Here is a 22,037-nt window from a genome sequence, read left to right as displayed (position 1 = left end):
TTGGTATTCTTAGAAAAGGATATTTTCAGAACACATACAAAAATCAGGAACATTAAGACAAAAAGCTGAAAATCAGACAAACTATTTTTGATTATGAAAATCTGGAATATCAAGAAAAATACGGTTAAAGGTCTGAGCTGTCGTTGTGGAGTACTATTAGACTGTTGATTAAAGCTGATCACCGAGTTTCTTATGGATGGGTACCAGTTTCCTGGGGAAACATAGATCTAAGTATCATTAATACTAAGGCAGAGCCGACTTATCATTTATTGTCTACATACGGGTGATCGGAGTGCATTACCAACCACCAAGCAGTTGGTCACAAAATTGTGGAGCTTTAACCTCCATGACCCTTTTGCTCATAACGAACTGTGGAGGGAATGCTTTACTTTAAATCACTTTTTTAAAAAATTAAATTTAGTGAAAGTCAAAACAATATCTCAAATTTTAAGTTTAAGCTATATGGCACCCCTTCATTTTTTATTTTATTATTATTCTTACACATAAAAGTTAACATAAATAGTTATTAGCCGAACATGAATTTCAATCCGAGAAAAGATGGATAAAATAGAACAAAGCTGCCATTATCCATCCCAGGGTTTATTAATACGAATGCATCAAACAAAGCACCCATAACTCAACATTTTCTATGTTGATTAGAACAACAACAAAAAATATTTACAAAGTTTTGATGCTTAGCAGTATTCATAGGTGTGGATAGCTAGGATTTACATAACTTCTCAAGATTCTCTATTATTCTCTAAACTAAACATATGGAATTACCATTATTATTTAGAGAGCAACAACTATATTCGCGGTAAAAGTAACCTTCTAACGTCGAACTTGTCTAATTCTTGTTGAATTTACTTCATTAGAGTGTAAAACTTTAATTAAATATTTGTATAATACTTTTTTGACAACATACATTTATACCGATCCACTGGAGGCAGCATTTTTTATAGATTTTTTCAAATTGAGAAGATAAACTCAAATTACTATCCAAAACAATACAATCCATTAATAATAATAAAATTTTTAAAAAATTCAATATAATTTAATAGTTTTTAATTTTAAAAAAACTTTTTAAAAAAATAGCTTGTGGTATAATTTTAAACTACAAAAAAAATAATTTCCTGCTAACTCAAATGCCACGCTATATGCTGATATGCAATTCTGCTGATATGCAAAGCAAATCAGCAGAAACGTCGACATAAATTTTACAGCTTCACGAAGCTTAAAATAATAAAAATCATTTTTATTCCATTGTCTACTATTAGAGGGAAAAAAACTTAAATAGTATTCGTAAGAATGATTAAATATACTTGGGTGAGGGATCAAACTGAAATGAAATCTTTCAAAGTTTTCATACGTATACACCGAGTTAAAAAGGTGAAATAATGAAAGGTTGAAACAAAAAAGCCTGAAATACTATGCTAGGCTGGTTTTTCTTTTTTTTCCCCTCCAACGCACATTTTTAAAGTTTTTCATAATTATTCATTACATTATTCCTTATTATTCGAATTTATATTTGTTAGTTACCTCCTCATTAAACATGTATATAAAATATATCAGAACTGAACTATTAGTTCCGATATCGTACCATAAATAATGCATACAGGTTAGGTTTTCCTGAAGTATGATGAGTTCAAAAAGTCATTTAGAACAGTAGTGACTCAACGGATAGAGCGTCCGCCTTCCAATGAGGTGAACCGTGTTCGAATCTCAGCGATTGCTGGTCTATAGGAATTCCGCACCAGGCTTGCACTAACCACAGTGCTGACGTAAAATATACTAGGCGGATCATGGGTATGAGTCCCCTTGCCATCAGGCTAACCTTGGGCGGCGTTCGTGGTTTTCCTCTAAATGTAATGGTGATAGTTTCCTCAAAAAGTTCTCCACGAAGGCTAATTTCTCCTACAACATGATCCAGGAATTCTCTTGTCTTCTGGAATGGGTTCAAAATTACAAGACTATGAAGTTGAACATTAGTAGTCGTTTAAAAATAAAAAATAAAAACATGTGAAATTGTTTCTTGTTATTAATTTTGCACCCCTACTGAAGATGCGACATCAATATCTCTTCTGATCGATACTGTTTATTTTCTTTGTTATGTTTGTTTGCATTTAGTTAATTTCTAAGTAACGCTGTTTTCTGGATTTCATATTTAATATCCTACCTATTTGTTAAAACTCTAATTTAAAAATTTTGAATATGTTTGCTTATGAGATTGAACAGTTGCGCGCACTTCGAACTTTTGGAGTATCCCCGTGGTTATTAGTAGTCGTAATAAATAGTTATTAGTAGTCGTAAACCCAAAATTGGGTCTGTTGTTCAACGACGGTTATAAAAATAGAAATAAAGTTATTTAAACCCAAAACGTTTATGAAGAAAAGAATAATTGATTAAAATAAATTTTAGAACACATACAACAACATTAAAAGATCATTAATCTTGCATAAAAAAAAATCCTAAGAACTTAACATAGAAAGGGAGTTTCTAGCAAAAAAGAAAGAAAAAACAACAAATACATACATATTCATATCTTTCAATTTTAATTTCAGTTTCAATTTCCAACTGAAAAATAAATAAGTTAACTCAAAAATGTCATTTTTATTTTATTTTATTTTATGAAGTTAAATATTTCTTGCTTCGACCTTTTTCGAAACTTAATTTCTCTGAAATATTTTAAACTGAGAATTTCTTTGAAAATACCTTTCATAGCTTTGACATAATTATAGATGATTTCCATATTTAATTTTTTTTTCAAAATATTTACTTGTTTTTGTTTAATTAATATACAATTCTTTAATTGATTTATTATTAAAATTAGGCTTAGAATAAAAAATATAACTATAAAGAGGAAGTTCTGAATAATATTAAAATATTTTTTAAAGAAAATATAATCATAAACATTTTTAATTGCATTAGTTTGTAGGATTTCATGTTGAGCATATATATTTATTTTAAAATCTTATCGATCATAAGATTAATTTAATAATCAAAGAGATTTTTAGAAATACATCTTTTTAAAGAAAAAATGCATAACAATATATAGATATAATCTTTACGTTAATTGTAAACTGTACTTTTAGATGATGTATCGGAAAAGAGGAATGGCCTTTCTTACGTGATAATTAATCCTAGCTGTGATCAGAAACTGGAGCTAGGGGATGTGATGTAAGTATAACGTTCGAATATTCCATTATCCTTACACTCATACAGACGAAATGATAATAAATCGTTAGTAATAACATTTTTAAGTAACGGCTTGATTTTTAAGTCCAACTCATAAAAAAAAATCTCGGAATAGCAGCAAAATCATATAATTTATATTATACAACTTAAATCAGGGAACCTCAATAAGTATTCATTAGTCATAATACAGCTTAATGATTTAGCTATTTTGGAAATTTTAAATAAGTTACTTAATAATTCAATGATAGAAGTTGAAATTGTGTTGTTGATAGGAGGCTAGTAGTACAAAAACAAGAAATTATATCGCAAATCTCCAAATCTGTAAGTAAAAATATAATGTATATTTAAAATAAATGGTGTGTAGATTTAAAAAAAATTTTGATAAACACAAATAATAATATTAACTGTCATTTAAAAGAATTTCAATTTCACTTGGAAAATACGGTTTTTTTAAATAATTTCTATTTCTTTATTATCGTTCCGTGTTTGTTTGCTTTCGATTGTTAATAAGCTCTACTTAAAGCGTTCAAAAAATTATGCAAACTTGAAACGCTATCCTACGCTCCAGTTAAAATTAGAACACTTTAAATAGTAGGAAAATAACGGAAATTTTCATTGACGAAAAATGGCACAGAATGGCACAATAAGAACATGATAGAAACATGTATTGACATCCGGAACAAAACTCCGTTTGAAATTTTGTTAATCAAATCTAAATTTTCAATTGCAAGATTTTCACTTTAAAAACAAACCAACTCAAACGCAAGTTAATTACTTAATTGCAACAAAAAATAAGCATATTAAAAAAACAATTTTGCATTTTAATTAATTATATGAATTCAAATCAGCAATCAAAACTTTTAAGTATTGCGTTTATTAATTTCCGATAATTTTTAATTATAGTGAAAATAGGCATTTTTACTTAACCCTTTGGCCAATTTGTCCCAACAAATGTTTAAAAATTACTAATGTGGTGAAAAGCACTTAGAAACTCATTGTAATATGTCCCAGTCGTAGAGTCGAACCAAGTATAAGTGTTTCATGTGTCAAATATCCCCTAGATGGCGCTAAAGAGTTTCTTGCCTGAAATAGCATTGTGATTTTGTGCTGGGACAGATATATCCCCCTAGTATTCTTCATTGGGACAGATATATCCCACTTGTATTCTTCATTGGGATTGTTATGTCCATTCATATTTTCTCAAATGAACATAGAAAAAAAGAACAAATATGAGTTGTCGAATGTGTAATATCGGGTTATGCAAAGATTGCTTCATCCTGTATCATACCATGTAAAAAAAAGTCCATATAATAAATTTTTCCGGAATGATAGATTTGCGTGTAGTAAGTCGATCATTATAGGTGGGACATATGTATCCCACCATTAAGTACGGCTGGGACATATATGTCCCAGCCTCTAAATTGATAACCGCTTGTCAGAAAAATCCCAAATACTAAATTTGCCTTATTTGTGACCTATTTTGTCCTTTTGAATAATAAACGGGACAAAAAAATCTTTTTTTAAAATTCATAGTCAAAGGGTTAAAAGTGGCTTTTTCCTGAGGAAGGTACAGCACTGGAAAGAACGTTTTACAATGGAAGGAACGAAAATATGTACTTACATTTTGAATACTTTCATTTTTATTTCTTTCCAAAATTCAGCTTTGGTATGGTAATTTAAGACAGGGAGATCAGTCACTTACTGCTAACTATTCTTCATCACATCCATTCGCAAAGCGAGCAACTGAAAACACTCTCCAATTCCCAACCTAACTGAAAGTGTCCTTGAAATTGTTTTGCAATCCAATATCTCCTGAATTGCTAGCTTACTAGAGACATCTTTTAGAAACAATGCAAAGTAAAAATATGAAAAATCCAGGCAAATCAGCGGCTTGGAGTAAAAAAATACACAACCGCAGCAGTGTACAGGCAAATAAACAAAATTCACTTTCGTGGCAGGTGTTCAGACTTAACAACTAAGTAAGACATAATAAAAACTCACTTTTTTTTTTCTTTTAGATTTCTAATACGGCCAAGTCCAATCTCAAGTGTTAAGATCTTCATGAAGAAAGGTTCAGTTAGAGGAAAATCAGCGCCAAAACAAAAGAAGAAAAGAAACTCTTCAGACGAATCTCTACAAGCAGAGCCACTTTTAGGCGAACAAGCCCAGCATGAAAATGGCACAATACACTTACCCAACAGAAGCAAATCTATAGACGTTGAAATCACGCCACCAGCTGACGGTATGAAGGGAACAATAGTGTGATCACCAGTTAGAATGTGATTATTTTTAAACATAAATGTATATCAATATTATTGAGGAGTACAACACATTGTACATAAAATACATGACACACAAGAAACTTATTGAAGAGCACATGAAAAAACATGACTTCCTAATTAAGCTTGTGTATATTTATATTCCATTTTGATATAACATGAAACATGCACAAGACACAATTCTTGTACGATTAAGCTGCATTAATTTCCTGCAGCAACAAGCATAAATGCATATCTCACATCAAAATCAAATAGGGCAACAACAAAAAATATTTTACTGATTTTATATTTAAAATGAAATGGCAGAAAAGGTACTAGATAAATTGAATAATTTACTAAACTATTAACTTGGACGGCGCCAATCAAACTTATGCAGGGCCTATTTAGAATGAAGTCTAAATTTGCAAAACACAATTTATTAAATTAATAACCATTAAAGATATTTGAATAAGTCAATTATTATTTTAATCGTGTTTCTACAATAAATTATTCAACTTAATAACAGAACATACCTATTCAATATTTTTCACAGAAAGATGTCCCGATATAATAAATAAATAAAACCTTGCTCACATACTGTTTATGTTTATTTAGGGCTGATACATTTAAAACATTTTGTTTTATATATTGAATAAAAAATTTGTTTTAAACATGCTCTTTAAAAAAAACTTAATCTATGTCCTTCAAAAAAACAATTTTATTTTTTTTTGTAAAATAACAGTATCTAACAAGCAGTTGTTTTCTACTTTTAGCTGTTACTTTTAGTTTTCTACTTTTTCAGATGGCATTAAAAAATTTACAAATCCTAAAATGTTTTACTTTTCTAATATAAATTACAACAAAGAAGTTTTTTTTCTAATTTTATATAGTTTTGTTATATAATTTTAAAGGTTGAAACTAAAACAAAATGTTCTTATTATTATTCAACAGTTGTTGTACGTTCAATTGCAGGTTTAGAACAAATGTTCCCAACATTTGGTTTAGTATATAGTGAAATAAGAAATCTTAAGCAAGCTTGAAACACTTTTCAAAGCTCTAAATAAATAATTTCTTTTTATATTCTTAAAACGAATATTAAAATAAGATTCTTTTTTCATTCAAGATTTTAAGAAAATGATTAAAACAAAAATATTTCGAACGAAAAAAAATATATTTTATGCAAAAAAAAAGTTGTTTTTTTTGGGGGGGGTTTCTTGTTTTTCAACCTTGTCTTTATTTTAACTCAAAGGTTATTAAATTACATACTCTAGTTTATACAATAATAAATATTACATCTAAATCAGCATTGAAGCTTTCTGAAAAAAAATTTTAAATGCAATTTTTTTTTTTTTTTTTTTTTTTTGTACATATTATTTTACTACTTTTTTTTCAATCTTTGGATCATATAAATTTATTAGTCATATTTTATCATATATTTTACTTTTTTTAAATAAACAAACCACAAAATTGAAAGAAAAAAAGAATAAAAGACTTACTTTCTGTCACTAATCAACCTCTGAACACTAATTTTTCTCTTGGGGTATATTATTTACTGAATTAGTGTGAAATTCACAATGAAAAAGTCAGTAAACAGAGAAGCAGTATTTTCATGTTAGTTGAAACCATGTAAATAAAAAAAAATCTTACAAAACCTGAATTAAAAAAAAAAATTTCTTTTTTGAAGAATCCGTCAAATAGAGAAATGAAAATATCCTCCATATTATAAAGCTAATAAAAAATAAAAAGCCCTAATTAAGGACTGATTATGTTGCAAAAAAATATTACAAGTTTAAGCCGTTTTGGAAAACAATTAGGTGAAAGCTTTCAGAAATGGTGCTATTCATATCAATATAAAACCCTGACTTTTTAAGAGAATTCCATGTAATGCAGTCATTTGCAATTTTATTATAAAATAATAATCCTAAAAACATATAAGAATTGGGAACTATTAAAAAGCACACGGAAAAGAAAAATAGCATGTTGCTTCATGACCAAAACTTGCTTTAAATCGAAAATTAAATAATATAAATTTTAAAAAAATTTAAATATGTAACGAAAAGACTAATTTCGAACTTACTAAATCTTAATTAATACTTAATTGTCCAAACTTTATTTCATATTTTCACAAAAGCTGAAAAGAGATAATAAAGTTTTCAAAAGATAAAATAATTATGAAATACATTAAAAAACTGCCTTTTTTAAACTAAATTACTTTTTTCACAATATTAGTTATTATGTATTACTTTAATGTTAACCAAACATTATTCCAAAACACTTTAAGATTTATCTCTTGAATTAATAACATATTACTAAAATTCAGTTTTAGTTAGTGTCCTCTTATATAATCTAAATTGAATTTTACAATTTTTAAAAACAAAGTTTGAACTTTTAATTCGCATTTTTACTACTAATAAGTAACGTTAAAATATTGATTTGAAAAGTGTTAAATTATTGCTCAACGTGCTACAATGATCAGTTTATAAATTAGACACACACATAGCCGTGTTATCAATTATTATATCACATCTTAGAGAAATGATACTAATACATATGAATTTTTAATTTTATTACCCTTAATATGTTATCTTGTAACTCTATTGATAAAAACCATTAGCAATTTTTGACTATTTAGAGTGCACTTTCTTATAAAATATAAATTAAATAATTGAACAATCTGGAGCTTTAAAATCTAAAATGAAATTGATAATTCTAAATGATTCATATCAAAGTACAGTTCACGTGTTTTTCTTTGAGAACTGCTTCGAAAACTGCCGAGAAATTATTTTTTCTCACAAAGACCATTTAAAAATTAATAACCAGTTAAATGTTTAAGCATCTTGTGAAATAACAAAATTTTCACTTATTCAATCTTACCTACTAATAAAAAAAATTGTAAAAAGCTATACAATTTTTTAAATAAAACAAATTAATACATTAATGAATAAAATTGTTTTTAAATATAAAATAATTTAAAAACAGAATAACATAAAAAATTTTTGAATCGATTAATAGTAACCCTTAAAAACCTTTTGTATTTTCACATTTTATTAATCATTTTATTAATGCTAAAATCACTTTTTTCTCTCAATGAACTTTTCAGATCTAACAAAAGCAACAAAAATTACTAAATTTTAAAAAAAAAAGCATTAAGGTAACATAAATTGAACCATTATTCTACAGTTATTAATCTTAGAATTATGATAAATATGTAAGTTAGATCTCCTTACAAGGTATATTTTGAGTCAAATTTTGTATTTTGGGATTAAATGTTAGCCTTTTATGTAGATATGGCTTATTACATAAAAAGCTGTGATAGTAAATTTGAAAGTCATAATTTAATAAGATATAAATTGAAAACTTATGCCTTCTACATTAGTCTTTATTTTCTACTAATAAATATTTTTCTACTAAATCAAAACTATAAAAAGACAAATTAAGTATTTAACTTACATAGTAACATTACATACTTTAAAAATAATGACACTATAGAATTAGTAAAAATATAATTTAGAACTTCTAGAAATCTATTTTATTCTTGGAATTGAATAGAATATTTTAATAAATTAACATGGATAAAAAAAACACACAAAACAAATCAATTAAAAATGTAATTTATGAACTATTCCATTCTTTCTAAATTTCTAAATTGCAATAAATTAAACTGATTATTTTTATTCCATAAGGAAAGTACATAAAATAAGATACTTTCCATAAATGTGATTTAAAATAAAATCAGGGTGTAATATTCACATCAGCAATAGAAATTAATACTTTAACAAAATGTGTTTCTGTATAAAAATATTTAGCTATGTATAATCTCAATTAGTGTGACATCACAGCATTCCTATCCCAAAAAGAATTCAGAAAAACTTTACTTAATTCTAACAAAATTCAGTATTCTGTATAAAAATATTTAGCTATGCATAATCTCAATCAGAGTGGCATTACAGCATTCCCATCCCAAAAAGAATTCAGAAAGACGTTACTAAATTTAAACAAAATTCTGTATAAAAATATTTAGCTGTGCATAATCTCAATCAGAGTGGCATTACAGCATTCCCATCCCAAAAACAATTAAGAAAAACTTTACTAAATTCCAATAAGAGTTAAAAACAAGACAAAAATGTAAGTATTTTTTTTACAAAAAAATAACATTTCCTTTTATAAACGTTTTAAATTAAAATTTAAGTAATAATTTTTCACATAGAACAGATAGAAATAAAATTTATAAGAACAATGATAACTGTTATATCAGTTACAACACCATTTCATTAAATAAGAAATAAATAAAAAATTTAATAGAAAAAATATACCACATTAAACAACTAATTTTTTTCTAAATCTTTATCACTAGGCTTCTTTTTACATTAATAAAACATTAACGGAAAATAAAATTATTTAAAAGAAAAAAATATTTAGAAAGATAAATTATTTTATTTTAAAGAAAACAAGTTAAACAAATATTAAAAACACAGGAAAACATTATAGCAAAAGTAATAAATCTAGTAAATATAACTATTAAATGACTTAGTTTAAAAAGTAAGTACAGTAACAATAAAGATCGATAAAGTTATATTTAAAGTAAAATAAAAAACAGACGAGAAAAAAAATTAACAATTAATTGTATTTTATGACAATTATCACAGATCAAATTTTAGAATTTAAATAAATCCTAAATTAGAAAATATTTTACAATGCTATTTACCAAAGAAATGTTAAGAAATAACAAGTGTCCTCAAATGTTTTTTTTTAGTATTGATTGAATTCCATAGTAGTTAATAAACAAAAGAATGACTAAAATTAACACATAAATTCTTTCTTATAACTTCTTCATAATTATTTCTATAGATTATTTTGATTCTACCATTGATTGTTAATTTATTGTTGTTATTTTGATATTTATTGTTGTTATATTGATATGATTGTTTATTTATTTACTTATACTAAATATTTTTCTTTTAAAATACACTTCAAATAATACAAATTTATGAAGTAAAAAGTAATATAAAATAATGAATTGATAAGAAATTAAGTTTGTATAAGCATAGAAATTTTTATCTAGATGTTTTAAAATATCATTTTAACAAAATCATCAATTACAATTTACACTAGGACTACTTTTTTTTTATCAAACAATCATACAGGAATAAAATGTAACACTAAGTGAAACCTTGATTGATTCCTACCATTCAACTTTACTTTTATATTCATTTTATAGATCATACATTGCTATCTAAATTTGACTGTAATTGTAGCCTTGTTCATACTTTCAACCAAGCAACAATTGTATAAAATAATGTAAAAGCTTTACCAATATGGCACAAATATTTTTACACATACTAAAAATGCCATTTTCTTAGGACCTGTGTGGTGATAAATAATGTATATAACAAAACATAAATAAATCTTCTTATTCATATAAACTATTTCTGTAAAATAGAATTTGAATTTAAAAATATTGGAAATAGAATATTTGTAATTATCTCTGCACATTATTATTCTGATCATTAAATTATTGAATCATTTCTGCAGTTGTTTTATGTGTGATGTTTTATTAGTACCCTTTCTAACACTTGGAATAAAAATGTAAAATTTTCTTTCATACTTGATTTATCATATAGTTGATAAAATGACAAATTAATATACGTTTTTAAATATTAATACAATTTTTTATGCAACTTAATTTATAAAAGAATATATAAGAAGCTGTTAATACAAGTAATAAAAAAAAAAGTTTAAAAATATAAATTGATTATAACTAGTCAATTTAAAAAAAAATTTTAAATTTTATGATTTTTAGTATATTACTTTAAAAATTAAAATACTATGACCCAATTGATGCATAGATTTGTTTTATATTTTAAACAGTTTCGAAACAAAATCTTTTGGGTGAAAAATTAAGAATAAATAAATGGCAGAAAAAAGATTTTTTATACTTTTACAAAACTGTAAGGATCAAACTGTCTTTCATGTAACTTTATTTACATAAATTAAGATTTAAAAAAAAAAAAAAAAAAAAAAAAAAAAAAAAAAAAAAAAAAAAGCTCATTTTATATTAAATAATAAAATATAAAAATAAAAGGTACCATTTCACTGACACAGGCGAATAAAGTTGCCAGTGTAAAGTCACCTGACACAAGCAAATTCAATTGTCTCTATTTTATTATTCCTTTAGACCACAATTATATTTTCAAAAATAAAAAATTAAATTAAATAGCTGAATTAACTTACCTACCAAATAAAATAATGTATTTAAGAATCATATACTCAATAATTATATATAAAATAAGTATTATATTAATTTAAGTAAATAAGAAAAACAAAACTACCTGGGAAAGAATAAAACTAAAACTGTTAAACTAAGAAAACTAAAACTGTTAAACTTTAAAATTTTTCAATAGTATCGCACACTTTTTTTCATCGAAATGCAATCCTCACATATTTTGAAATTGAAGAACATAAAATGGAATTAGAGAGATATTTTTAGCATAAAAAACAAGCGAAGATGAAGAGAACAAGAAAAAGAACTGTTTTCTTCTTCCATCCTGTAGTTGTTAGAGTGTGATCAGTAGAACTGAATGATTCACACATCAAAATCATATAAAATACTTTTATGTTCATCTTAGCCTAGTACCAGGTTTCTTCTTACTGTTAAACGAACAAACCTATATTCAACACAGTGAGGGAAAACATATACTCCCCTTAAACTTTTAAAATTTTCTGCCCTGAACCTTCTCATTCTCATGAGTTTGAAAAAATTTAGTTACTGAGATTACTGGTAATAAATTTAGTGCATTTTTAGAGATAAAAATCTCTAAGTTATCACTTATGCATCAAAGTGTAAGTTCAAAATTAACCTAATTTTTAATGTTTCAATATCATCAAAATTATTTAAACAACACTGTTAGGGAATTCAAATACAATATTTTTAATCTTCAGCCTATTTATATTTGCTTTCCTGAATTCAGTCAATTTTTCTTGATAATTTTTTTTTTAATCTAAAAAATTTAGTCAGCAATACATTCAACAATATACTGTTAACTGATTAACTAACTCAAATATGCATCATTTTAACAGCTAAGTTAGGGATATCTCTTTCAAATTTTGATGTCTAAACAATGAATATTTTTAACTATTTATTACAATTTATATAATCAAAATCTTGACCAAATAATAATGAAAAGAATCGTAGATTCCATAAGAAACTTAAATAATAAAAATAGAATAAATGTATTTGATTCACAAATAAATCTGATAAATGTCTTAAAGATTTACAATATTAATACTAACAAACTTAAATTACCAAAATATTTTTTTAAAAAAACTAAATAGAGTTTGAAGACATTAAATTTATATTTTACCTGTTATGCATGACAAATACACATCAATAAAGCAATAGAAAATATATAAAAAATAGATTTCTTTATCTATTTTGCTGTAAATTTGCACAATTTCATAAAATATCATTCGAAATATTCATAAAATATCATCAAAATCACTATTTTAAATTTCAAATCAAAAACTTTAACAATGGATAAAGGTATTATATTAACAATTGTAAAGCTGTAAAATATTATTTAGTAATAATTTATACCAATAAGAAAATCAACTCTTGATTTCAAATAGATATAAAACAAGAATTTACATACTTTAAAATAAACAGAGCATGTACACCATTACTTTATCTTAAAGTCAGAACAAGAAATACTTAATTGTCTTATAATTGAATTTAGATGACTTGTAGCATATTTCGGTAATGAGCTCCAAATTTGTTGAGATGTCATAATAATTGTTTTTTCATCCAATTCCCTTAGTTCCTTGTTAGTACTGGCAGCTAACACCTAAAAATCAAAGATTTTCTTTGTATCAAATAAATAAGACATATATTACTTTTTTGGGGCAAATTAATCTATTTGCAATATGCAGAGACATAGAAATTTAGAAAGAAAAAAATAAATTCTGAATTTTTTTTCTCTTTAAATTAATATCATTACTATAAACTATGTACAGTACTCAAAAGTAAAAAAAGGTTACACTTAATAACTTTTGATCTAATGATTGAATTTTCACATATTGAGGTGTGATTTTAATTTGGTGTGTGATTGAGGTGTGATTTGTGATTTTGAGGATCTTACCTTAAATATGCAAATTAATTAATGCAAACAATTTAAAGTTATGAAATCAGCCACAAAAATTTATTTCCTCACAATATACCTATCTTTCTTTAAGGCATTTGAAATTTTGACTCTCAAAGTATGAGGGTAAGTGCAGTCTGGCAAATTGGATCCAATAGTTTTGTCAGGACAGCATATTATGATGAAAGTTTGGACACCTTAATGTTAATTTCATATTTTTCATCCCAAAGACGTTATATTTATTGTATTTTTATTTCTCAAGAACTATTTAACTAATTCCTGTTAAATTTTGGAATCTATCAGTTAAAATTGTGCAGATAAAAAATTTAAAAATATGCATATATTACAATTTAAAATTTTTACATCTTGGGTGAACAAGTTTTACACTTTTGCACAAAAGTTTGTGATTCTCATAAAACCTTCAAGAAATAAGGTGGAATAAACAAAAAGTGACATTAAGAGTTTTAAACTTCACCAAATTATTGGGTCTACATTCTACAGATTGCAATCAATCACAGAATTTTAGGATTAAGAATTCAAATCTTCAAGAAAAATGATTATTCAGAGACAGCACATTTTCATGTCTGATAGAAAAACTGACACTATTTCTTCAATGTTCAAAACTAATAAAAATTTATGTCGCCCCAAAAAAATAATTAATTTAATATTATCAAGATTTTATTTTATAGCCCCCAAAAAGGGAGTAGTACTTACTGAAAATTCTTTAAATAGTTTAATTTCCTTGCAGCACAATTAATCCTAAAAACAAAAAATACTGGCACTCACCTGAACCATAGCTGCCCTTTCCAAGTAATACATATCATCAAAAGCTATGTCGATAGAATCAGCCACTACCAGAACACCATGATTCCCCATAAATAGAACATTTTTGTTTCCAAGAACAATACCCAAGCGATGTCCTTCTTCTAATTGTTCTCCTAGTCCTCCATATGAAACATCATAAGCGACTCTGTTAAAGAACCGGGCTGAATTTTGGTGTATCATATGTAATTTCGGATCTTTAAGGCAAGCTGAAAATGAATTAATGCTGAAAAATATTTTTCTATGTAATAAATGTTTACTAATTTGAAAGTTTTAAAAAAAAAAAAAAGATTTATGTGCAGGAACCAACAAATCCTAGCATTGGGTAGTTCAGATGACTAAAAAAATTCCCTTGGCAACTAACTTTTTCAACTTATTATTCTGCTACTTATGTTTGAATTATTATAAGCAGGAGAATTAGAAGGAAAAAAAATTAAAGTTCATTGCTTCGTTTCTGAAAAATCGTATCAATTGATAGATAGTATTTTAATGTTTGAATTCAAAAGCAATACTAATATATACAGGGGTGATTGTGAGCCCAAGTCAAAATTCCGGAAAATTTCCCGAGTTTAAAAAAAAAAATTTAAATTGAAAAATTAGAAAAAAATTTAAACTAGGTTTTTCTAGGAGAAGTAATTAAAATTTACAAATATGTCTTACTTTCTAGAGTTTATGATTATAACTATTTACTGATAAAAAAATGTATCTGGCTCTACCTTACAAACAAAATAAACTGTGATTTTAAGTTCCACTTTTGAAAATTTGATTTCTGGAAACTTCTGTGATCAATGATTTTTTGAAACGTCTGGACCTTCGATCTCCGGAAACTTCCGGATCACTGTTAGCGAAAAATCCAGAAATCCGGATTTTTTCCGGAGCACAATCAGCCCTGTATATATATATATATATATATTTCAATAAACTGTTGCTTGTTATATTTTACTTATTATTTCCCACCCCCCTTTTTTCATAGGTCTATAATTTTTCTTTCCTTTATTCTTCATTTTGAACTTATATATATATATATATATATATATATATATTTAATTCAATATTTAAATGAAAGAAAACAATATTAATTTTCCTACTGCTTTATGCTTATTTCATAATTTGTTTCATTAAATTATAGGAATTACAACTAAAAAAAATTTATTTCTTTAACATTTTGAATATGATTTTTTAATTAAATATTTAACTTTTTTACTATGAAAAGACATAGATGTGACTAATAACACTAAAAAACAGTAATGTTTATGGGAATCTAGTTTTAAATTTGGGGTAAATGCAAAAAAGTCAAAATAACTCTAAACTCTGGCTTCAAAAATTTTACAACTTTTGTTAGTTCCTGTTTATGTGACAAAATCATTCTAATGATGGAAAATTCAGAAAATTCTTATTAATTTCTAACATACAATACATATTTCAAAAGTAAAAATTATTAAAATAATGAATGTCAATGTATAAAAATGTAACGTGTTTTAAATGAATCATTTTTCTTTTTTCTATGGCAGAAACAATTACATTAGTGAATAACGTAAACTGATATATCTTTAACAGTAATAGTAATTATGACTTTTAGAAATATATCCTTTTTTGTGTCTAGATTTTAAACTCCTAATTTATTTCCCGTCTTCTAAAGAATTTGAGTTGAACTGAAAGCTTAATTTGTCATGGACCTAGTTCATGCCAAATTTATGCCTCGGCTCAAATCAAAGCTCAGAAAAAATAGAGTTGACTTGATTAAAATTATTTTTGATAAAAAATACAACTATAAACCTATAATAATACGAAGGAATAAAAACTTTTTTCTAATGTTAATAAAAGCTGTTATTTTGAGGTTTTATTACATTTTAACATAGGTTCTATGATATCAACAAACTAAGTAAGACTTCAATACAATATATTATTGTATGTAATGAAATCATAAATTTTCAAAACTATTAAAAAAAATTTCTTTTTTAATTAGTAAATAAATTTAGAAATTTAATGCTAATACACAATTGCATACTAATAGGCATACTAAAAATTATGCATTTTATTTATTTATTTATTTTTTAATGATAGTCACTTTTATAAATTAAACTTTTATAGCATATAGCTTTATGAGAATGCATTATTGCTTTTACATCCAAATGCTACAAGTATGCATATAAAAAAGGCTAAAAAGGTTGCAATATGTTTTACAACTACATTTATAAAAAATTTTTAATTTTAAAAAAAAATCATACTTAAGGCAGTAGCATAAGGCACATGTGTATGCATTATTGCTTTTACATCAGGACGCTTGTCATAAATTCCCCGATGGATACATAAAGCAGTCAATTCTGGTTCCCCTTCTCCTTCAATAACTTTATTTTTTCCATTGATACCAATCAGAGAAGATGGAGTAACCTATAAAATTGGCATACATATAAGTTTTAATCATTATAGAAACATAATCTGTAGAATCATAATTCTATATTGTTATAATTTATGAACATACATTAGAATTTTTATACATTTAGTCTTTCATGTACATGGGTTAGACAAAATTTTGAAAACACTTCTATACTAAAACATGTTTTGATCTTCCTCAAAAAATACTTACAGAACTAATTTTTAAATGTAGATGTATTGAAGTTACGCGATTTCTCTTACTTATTAATAAAATTTAAAGCTTAGAGGTAAAGTTTAAAGTTTAGAGGCTTGAGGGACCGACAATAAATTACAAACGTAAAATAGTGTTTTGTACCACCCTATGCCAAAAAATGTAGCAATAAATTTGTAACACTTATTTTGATTCTTAACTGCAATAATTGAACGAAATTTCGTAAACGTAGCTTAAATTATTATAGAAATATAGACATTTTTATAAAAAAAAAAATTTTTTAAAAATTTGTCTACATTTTTTTTTTTTTTTTTACTTTAGCTTTAAAAATATTCAATAAAATATAAGTAAGTTCTTGTAGTCATTTAAAATTAATTAAAAAATTAATGCTTTAAAATGTGTGCACAAGACACGATTGATTAAAGTACTAGTTCTTTTACGTGGCACATGCACAGAAAAAAAATTTCTTAATTTTATAGTGAATCAATCGTATTTGGCAACCAATAAAAAAAGTTCTACTTGAATATCTTAAAAATTTTTAAAGTTTCAAGCAATTTTTTAAGTAATTTTCGAATTTTTTAAAAGAAAACTCAAAATGATAAGGGTTTTCCAGAAATTTCATTATATTTTACTATTAAATGAGATTAGTTGAATATGACACCAACATTTTTGGGAATCCATAAAAGTATCTTTTTTTTTAGTGATTTTTTTTATACAACCATATTTTGGAGTATGAATGTTTATTGTAATGTATTATCATTTGTTATTTAAGTTTGCTTTATAATACACTTTAATATTTGTCTAAAACTCCTTAAATCATTTTGAACTTTCTTTTAAAAAGTACAAAAACTATTTTGAAAATTGCTTGAAACTTTTTTAACTTTTAAGATATTTAAATCAGACTTTTTTCATTAGTTGAAATATACAATTCAGTACAAAATTATGAGGAAAGAAAAATTAAATTTTTCGAACCATGTGCAGTATATAAGAGCTACTTTTATAACTTATATATTGTACTGTTTAAGAATTTTTTATTAAATTTCAAAGTAAAATTTTTTAATCAGTTTTAAAATGCTCTGAAAAAATTTTTTAATTGTATTAAATATTTTTGAAGTTATAGCAAAAAATTTAAGATAAAAAATTAGCTTTTTATAAAAAGAATCCATAAAAATTTAAACTAGGTTTGCAAAATTTTGTGCAACTATGGCATATAATAACCAAAATATTTGTTATAAGATAAAAATTTAATGCACATTTTTTGGCATAGGGTGTTCAAAAACACTATTTTCTTTTTGTAATTTATTGGCAGTCCATCAAATCTCTAAACTACTTTGATCTATATGAGAAATCGCATGATCTAAATACTTCTGAAGTTATAAAATTATTCTTTAAGTATTTCTTGAGAAATATGAAAACATGTATTAGTATAGAAGTATTTCTTCAGTAACATATATCAAGTAGGATTCTAACTAAGGCAAAATTAACTCTGATATGCAAGGATCAGATATTTTTTAATTTATCAACAAATAGGGTTCATGCCAATATGGCAACAACTTTTGAGAAATGCTGCCAAAATCATACACATGGGTGACAAATTTGTAGATTTGAAATACGTTTGGAATTTACAAAATAGTAATGAAAAATAGCTTCTTTGCATTGAATTCCATGTATACTATTTTTAAAAAATTGTACAACCAATTTTATTGTTTGACACATAATATTCTAATGGAATTACAGAAAGTGTTTGCAACAAAAATTTTTAAATTTAAATGTTAAAATTTCACATTTACACAATGTGCTATTGGAATTAATATACTTACAGTATAATTGTTAATCAAGAAAAAATATTTTATGCTCCTTAAGAATTAACTTTATTTAAAATTTTATAATTTTCATACAATTAATTTTTTATATATTTTGTTAGCTTTTACTACTTTCTCTGCATTTTCTTATTAATTCTGTTGGTCTCAGCATTTTAATCTCTATGTTGAATCAATTTACTGACATTATTTTAGCTTTTTCTCACTTAATTTTAATAAATACTAATTTTCAATCATTATAGGCTAATGAACCTAAATAATTTAAGGGTGTTATAATGTAATTAATAATTTTTCGATGCGTACCATAACATGAATTATGTAATTCTAAAGTTTGATTTTTTTTTCTCAAATTTGTCAACCATATCAAGTTTTTGGGCCCCTAGGTGGTCCTTTAGTAGGGGTCTGTCTAAGTTATTTTCAGTATGAGAACATTTTTGGCAGGGTCATACAGAAAAAAGTTTTACAGAGAAAAAAATGCTTCATAAAAAAAATAAAGGTTTATTACTCTATTAGAATAAATTTAGAATAATGTTTAAAATAATAGTTCGAATTATGACTTCCTCTTAACTTTACAGAGAGACAGCCTAGTCATTTCATTTTTAAAAAAAGCTTGCTTTAACATGGTGTAAGCGTATGAATCCATCAGTATATAAAAACTTTAAAAAAACAATAAAAAACTTGTTTGATTAATTATTTTTATTGAAACTATAACATAGGTACCGATTAGGTTTTTAATTATACAATTTATACTTCAATTTTATCGGTTAGAATGTAGAATTGGGAGACCATTGAATTCAACACTGTACCTTGAATAAAATTCTCCATCTTTCTATTATTTTTATCTAGATTTCTAATGATTAGAAAATCTCACTTACAAGTCTTTTTTTTTATATATATTTTTTGGGAGAATATCACCAAAAATAGAAGGGCGGGATAATGTAAAACTTTACAACTTTATAAATACATTAATATTTCAATGTCACAGCTATAAAATCAAGATCTAGAGTTTGCTAATAAGCAATGGTTAAAGTAGAACACTGAAAACCCTAGGCATGATAATGAGTCAAACTTAATAAGGGATATTTTGCTAATAGAGGGAATGAATATCTCGAAGATAAAGAAAATTATTTTAATTGCTCCAACCTCCTTCCAATGTAATCCAAAAGGTATAATTAACATAATATCTTTGTCAGTTTCTGTAGACGGCGCAATAGCCGATAAATGATTACATATTCCTTCATTCATTCCATAAGCATCTAACCCACGGTATGCTGCAGCTAGACGAATTCGTAACTCATCATTTATTTGTTTTCTGTGACTGAACGAGCAATAGGTTTTGATACTATTTCGAAAAGCAGCATTCCAAACAGATTTTAATAACATTAATTTTACAGAATTCATAATAAAAAAATTCTGCTATTTAAATCGAAATGAAGGGGATATTATCATAACTACGGCAAGTTGGCGAAGAGTCGCCGAGGAAGGAAGATAACGTTTCTGGCGGAGGGAACCAGTTTTCCTCGGATCATGACGTTTACGCCTCTTCCTTCTCATTGGCTCAAATTCCCTGACTACTCCTTAGAACTTATCGGTTAAGATATATCAGTTATTAAGTAACCGGTTCCGATTTCTTGTTCTTAAATAACGTGTACAAAATATTAGTTCTTGAATAACGTACTCACGGTGTCAGTTCCTGAAAATAAAATACACGTTTTGCAAACGTCTAATCTAAAGTTATTAATCCTTTTATTCTTTTTAAAAAAAAAATCTGTTTGACTCAAAATTAATGAGATTACATTTGAATAATAATTTTAAAAAGTCTTATAATGCACCACAGTTTCTTTTCTTTGTTTCTGAAATATAATTCATATTTGATTTAAAAATTTTATTCATTTTTCAATAGGATGAAGATTTAAATGAACTATGCATTTTCAATACAAAATACATTTAAGATGGATCTGAGGAAAACGTTTCTAAGAAAGCTTAGACATTTAAATGTTTTACTTTAACCTTATTTTTATTATTTTTTAATTAGGATGAAGATCTTATGGCAATTACCTTAAAAGTTTGCAATTTCAAATGTAACGAAATTTTATAAGGTATTTTTATTGCAATACATTACTTATTGCCTTTATCGCTAAATTCACCATTTCAGATGCGTAATTAAGACGAAAAGAATAGATTAAATTTTCTTATTCCAAATGCATACTAAAAATTCTTCACAATGAAATACGCTATGATTCAATGAATACGCTAAATTCAATGAATATTACGCTAATAATGAACTATGATAGATTTGAGAAATGAGTTAGGGAAGCACTTTATACATTCAAAAAAAATTTTGCCTCGCTTGTTTGCTTTTTCAGATATATGATATTTTATTAAATCGTTTTTCGTCAAATTAAACATTTAATCAGAAAAAGGTGATAATTTACAAGAACCAAGTCTTATTTCATAATTATACGACTAAAAAAGAGAGCAATTTCTTATAACATTACTAAATAAGATATTATATAATAGTATAAGAAAAAAAGGATTGGTAGGTTCAAAATAAATAATAAGAAAATCTTCACAGATAAATCAATATTTTTACATAAAAAATAATTAATTGGGGAATATCCTAGTAAATGGATCTACAAAAGCAAATTATACATTTAAAATAATTTATCCTTAGAAGGCAACAGTGAACTATTTTGTTAATAAGAAATATATTTCAGATATTTTTGTATATAGTTTTAAAAACTTAAATAAATATGTATTATAAAATTAGTTACAGTGTCTTTACATAAGTCAATACAGTGTTTCTTTGTTTCTTCAGTTTGATTATACCAACCTGCACTTTAGTATATATAAAAGTAAAATATAATTTACATTTTAGGGCTCTAAGAGAACTTTTGCTGCTTTTATTTGTTCTTTAGCATTTATGCTATTTTTAACCTAATTGATTTGTTTTATCCATCATGATTGCTTGCATCTTAAAAAATATCTGTAGTTGATTTATAGAGAAAAGTACAATGTCAACTTTCATCATAATAAACAACACTTAAACTTGAAAAAAAGTTGTTCGCAAGTATAATACTAGTTTCCATTGCACGTATTTCAATTATAAATTTGGAGTTTAATTTAAAAAAAACTATAACTTTAAACGCGATTAGAAGATTTTGTTAAAATTTAAATCAAATCAGTAAAAAAAATATTTCATTTATCTATTTAATTATTA

General features: G+C 25.4%; 2 protein-coding genes and 1 long non-coding RNA gene across 7 annotated transcripts in view; 1 reads left to right on the top strand and 2 right to left on the bottom strand.

Moving 5' to 3' along the window:
• LOC107438721 (potassium channel subfamily T member 2) overlaps positions 1-6,046 on the top strand; it is a 518,547-nt gene extending 512,501 nt beyond the window's left edge. For all 5 annotated transcript variants that reach the window (XM_071179918.2, XM_071179919.2, XM_087159363.1 and 2 more), the window contains 2 exons: positions 3,093-3,177; positions 5,214-6,046. In XM_071179918.2, coding sequence (XP_071036019.2) covers positions 3,093-3,177; positions 5,214-5,460 — 332 coding nt within the window. In that variant the 3' untranslated portion in view covers positions 5,461-6,046. The remainder of the gene's footprint in view (positions 1-3,092; positions 3,178-5,213) is intronic.
• LOC147813821 (uncharacterized) overlaps positions 1-20,519 on the bottom strand; it is a 579,591-nt gene extending 559,072 nt beyond the window's left edge. Inside the window, exon 1 of the long non-coding RNA XR_015432565.1 lies at positions 20,253-20,519. This is a non-coding gene — a long non-coding RNA (uncharacterized LOC147813821). The remainder of the gene's footprint in view (positions 1-20,252) is intronic.
• LOC107438739 (uncharacterized) lies at positions 12,556-20,259 on the bottom strand. Its single transcript, XM_016051090.4, has 4 exons — positions 19,961-20,259; positions 16,639-16,801; positions 14,375-14,619; positions 12,556-13,294 (listed from the first exon to the last, which is right to left on the bottom strand). Exons 1-4 carry the CDS (start codon positions 20,216-20,218, stop codon positions 13,130-13,132), a joined length of 831 nt encoding a protein of 276 aa, XP_015906576.3. The 5' UTR covers positions 20,219-20,259; the 3' UTR covers positions 12,556-13,129.
• Positions 20,520-22,037: the final 1,518 nt, after the last annotated feature.

The sequence above is a fragment of the Parasteatoda tepidariorum genome, chromosome 3 (genome assembly GCF_982258835.1).
Source record: "Parasteatoda tepidariorum strain Cologne lab strain chromosome 3, Ptep-v5.0, whole genome shotgun sequence".
Taxonomy (NCBI): Eukaryota; Metazoa; Arthropoda; class Arachnida; order Araneae; family Theridiidae; genus Parasteatoda; species Parasteatoda tepidariorum.
This window is presented reverse-complemented; position numbering and strand designations above follow the sequence as displayed.